The sequence below is a fragment of the Gadus morhua genome, chromosome 8, assembly GCF_902167405.1.
Source record: "Gadus morhua chromosome 8, gadMor3.0, whole genome shotgun sequence".
In the NCBI taxonomy this organism is placed as follows: Eukaryota; Metazoa; Chordata; class Actinopteri; order Gadiformes; family Gadidae; genus Gadus; species Gadus morhua.
Window position 1 is genome coordinate 2,250,593 of NC_044055.1, and position 3,749 is coordinate 2,254,341.

At 48.1% G+C, this 3,749-nt stretch overlaps 1 protein-coding gene across 1 annotated transcript in view; it reads right to left on the reverse strand.

Moving 5' to 3' along the window:
• Nucleotides 1-268: 268 nt before the first annotated feature.
• myadmb (myeloid associated differentiation marker b) overlaps nt 269-3,749 on the reverse strand; it is a 6,181-nt gene continuing 2,700 nt past the window's right edge. Inside the window, exon 2 of the mRNA XM_030364004.1 lies at nt 269-2,405. Coding sequence (XP_030219864.1) covers nt 1,361-2,242 — 882 coding nt within the window. The 5' untranslated portion in view covers nt 2,243-2,405 and the 3' untranslated portion in view covers nt 269-1,360. The remainder of the gene's footprint in view (nt 2,406-3,749) is intronic.

Sequence of the window (3,749 nt, forward strand, 5' to 3'; positions counted from 1 at the left end):
ATAAAATTGGTTTATGTGTCATATGCTGAATCAAGTTCAATATCTGGCAAAGACATGAGGCAAGACGCCCATGACGAACTTGAATGGGATAACAGTAAACTGTTACCATGAAGCTTTAACATGACTCCTGTGTATTACTAAATAACCTGATCGCTGTGGAATCAATATATGTATCTTTTTCATACTTTTTCATTCAAAAAGGACAGCACTTATCATTTTGCTTTGCTGGTTCTTTGCCATGGTCAGCCAAAGAATGACTGCAAAAAAATTCATAACCATGGGTTTTTTATTCAAACACCTGATTACATTTTGCTGTAACATTCGTGCGCAAATAAGGGAATATAGAACATGGAGTATGACAGAAGGAAAGAGTCAAGTTTTTTTGTATCTTTTTTTCTAAGAATTCTTTTACAGCAGATACCAAAATACGTATAAGGCCCGATTGAGTAAGTATTTGGCCTGTCAAAGCGAGTGAAATACTCACTAATACTTAAGCATTTCATGCTTTCATGAAAGATATCATACACACATATAGAAGTGCACGTATAATTGCGTATAAGTGCGCAACTGAAACATGACAGTCTTATATAAATCCACAATGTTGTATATATTCTTATCATTTTAACATCTAGAGATAGGCATACAGTATAATAACAGCAAAAATGCGAGTCAACTTTTTCTCTTAACATTATGTAAACCTTTTTTCAAGTTTAAAAAAACTCATTACAACTATTTTCAGGGATAACAGATCTTCATCTGTAAACGTTATTTGAAATTATTCTGCACAATGTAATCCAAGAAAAAATGAAACTGGTCTTTGAGACATTGTGAGTTCATTTGGGAAATGTATTTTGTATATAGGTTTACTTGGGGATGAATGGCAACAAACCAAAATTAATTCCTTGGACGTTCTACTGATATTGCATTGCATTAGCTTTGGACTGTAACAATATAATTTGATATTCTTATAATTTTTTCTTTTTCTTTTATTAAATTCTGTAATATGTAACTATATTGTGTATCATATTGTATTCATATACATCTATTGATTAGTACTGTTTTTATTCCGAGGCATAAATTAATGAAACAGCTGAGTAAGTCTCATCTGGTCTCGAATCGAAACTGCGAAGCAACATACAGTGACCCACTGCCATGACAACCACCCAAACAGTGACTGTCAAAACAAAGCCACCTTCTGCAGTCGCCCTTTTTTTCATCTGCTTGTGTTCACTAGCACCGAGTATTCACCCGCGGCCTCGTCGGCATTTAAACACTGCCAAGTGACCCTTTGATTACTCTACTCTCCCGCACCTCTCCCATCACACCCTTCCTCCCTCCCCCGTGCCCCCGCCCTCTCCACTCAGGCACTGACGAACACCAAGCGGGCCGAGGTGATCAGGTCGGCCAGGTACAGGAGGAAGTTGACGCCGGTGAGCACGGCCACGGCCATCGTCTTGTCCCAGTGGCACAGGCCCATCGCGTTGCTGCATTCGCTGGGTCGGTCCTTGTGGCCGCCGTTCTTGGGGTCAAAGTTGAAGATGGGCCAGATGATGGTGGCGGACAGGTAGAGCACCACGGCCAGCAGCGCGTACCCCGACAGGAAGCGGGCGAAGGGGAAGGGCAGGCAGCCGGTGCACTCGCCCACGCACAGCACGATGACGGCGGCCGACAGGATGAAGCAGATGCAGTACACGGACATGCAGTACTTGAGCGCGTCGTGGCGGTCGTACAGCACCGGTTCGCTGACGAACACGAAGATGACGCACGCCACGAAGGTCTCGCACACCTTCAGCAGGCCCGGGGCGGTGGCCATGTAGCCGGCCACCTCGCCCGGTCGTGCCTTGCTGATGCTCACCTCCGACATGTAGCAGACGGTGGCCAGGCAGGAGAAGACGGTGGAGACGATGCGCAGGTTGTGCACCTCGCTGTAGCTGTGGTCGCCCTTGACGTAGTACAGGGGGAAGATGATGGAGGCGGAGAGGCAGAGGAGCGTGGCGTAGCAGGCGAACGTGATGGGGAAGTTCTTCCAGGAGATGGGCGCGCGCGCCTGCAGTCCGAACAGCTCCACCAGGAGCACCAGCAGGGTGCCGGCGAAGCTGAAGGCCCAGCAGAAGATGCACCAGTCGCCCGTGCCGTGTTGCAGCTGGCCGCCATGCACGGCCACCGAGAAGGCCACGCAGGCGAAGATCATGGCGCAGAGACGGGTCCAGAAGAGAGGGCCGGTGTGGAGGACGACAGCCATGCTGGGAGGGTGTGTGTGTGTGTGTCTGTTGAGGAGACTAGAGTCTGACTGGGAATGACAAGATGAACCGTGAGTGAGTGGGAGTGGTCAGCGGTGGTCTGGGTCGTCCTCTTCTGGATGAAGCCTCTTTAATGGTTGATCACGTGCGTCTGAATGCGGAGAACTGTGAAGACAGAATGGTGTTACATCGTTTGTTTAATTGTTGACCAGTGTCAGCGTGTTAGTCATGTGCATTTTTGGGACACTACCAAACGCTACCGCAGGAGGGGCTTGACGTAACTTTATTTGGTGTTGTACCATTGTCAATGTTTAATCAAGGACGAATTTTTATTCCGAATAAAAGAAAAAAACTTTTCCACCTAGTTTAAAGCAATATGTTGGAAATTGAATACCTACGTTTATAATGGGCTCAGGGTTGGGACACACTTAGGAGCTAACTCGATATCATTGCGACAGCCCAATAGACGTCAGAAAGTCTCACTGTCACATGTTCTTGCACACACACACATCAGTTTTGAGACAAGCATTGTGTACGCTGACCCAAATCCGACCCTGAAGTAAGACGTCTCTGTCATCCCCAGACAACCTCATGATTTCTCCACTCATTCACTATAGCAACGTTTCGGTAAAGATGTACTACTTTTTATTATTTGAGAGAAAAAGACGAATAGAGGAGGAAGAAACAGAGGGGAATAACATTATAAAAAATAGAACTTAATATCCCGAGGGGACACTATATGCCCTTCCGAATCGCAAGGAAAGTATGAAGATATGGGAATAGATTTGGAAGCATGTGCGTTCAGGGTATGGGGGAAATATCTTTCAGGAAACAGTTGTGCACCTTGGTCCCTACACAGACACACACACACAAACACACGCACACACACAAACACACGCACACACACACTTTTTTCTCTCTCTCTCCTCACCACACCCCATTTCCCTTCTCAAAAGAGTGTGGGGAGGTTTGGGCGAGGTGGGGGGGGGGGGGGGGGGCGTGGTTAACCCGTGTTCGCCACAGCTTACTCAGTTTGACAGCTCTAAACAACAAGAACGCGCCTGTGTATATATTAGTCATTACAAAAATCCCCAGCGGGAAAGGGTCAGAACAGAGAGGGGGGGGGGGCTGAGGGCGTACGCGTTAGGGAGGGGGAGAGGAAGGGGCTGAGGTCGAAGTTGAAGGGAAACCAAACACATGTGAAAGAGTACATTGGAGGAGTACGACGAAGGCACTCGGGTGAAGAGTCATCGTACACCGCATGGAACGGGGGGGAGTGGCGGCTCTGAGTCAAGTAGGGAGGGGGGGGGGGGTGAACAGGGAGGGGAGGGAGTGTTTGGGGGGAGGGGGGGGGGGTCAGGGAAGCCCTGTCTGCTCCGAGCCACAGAAGGACACACGGTCGAACAAAGTGATGGAGCAGAATAGCAGAGGTCTGAGTCACCAGGGGCTGATGCACCCTCCCCCCTCTCTCTCTCTCTCTCTCTCTCTCTCTCTCTCTGTTTCTCTCTC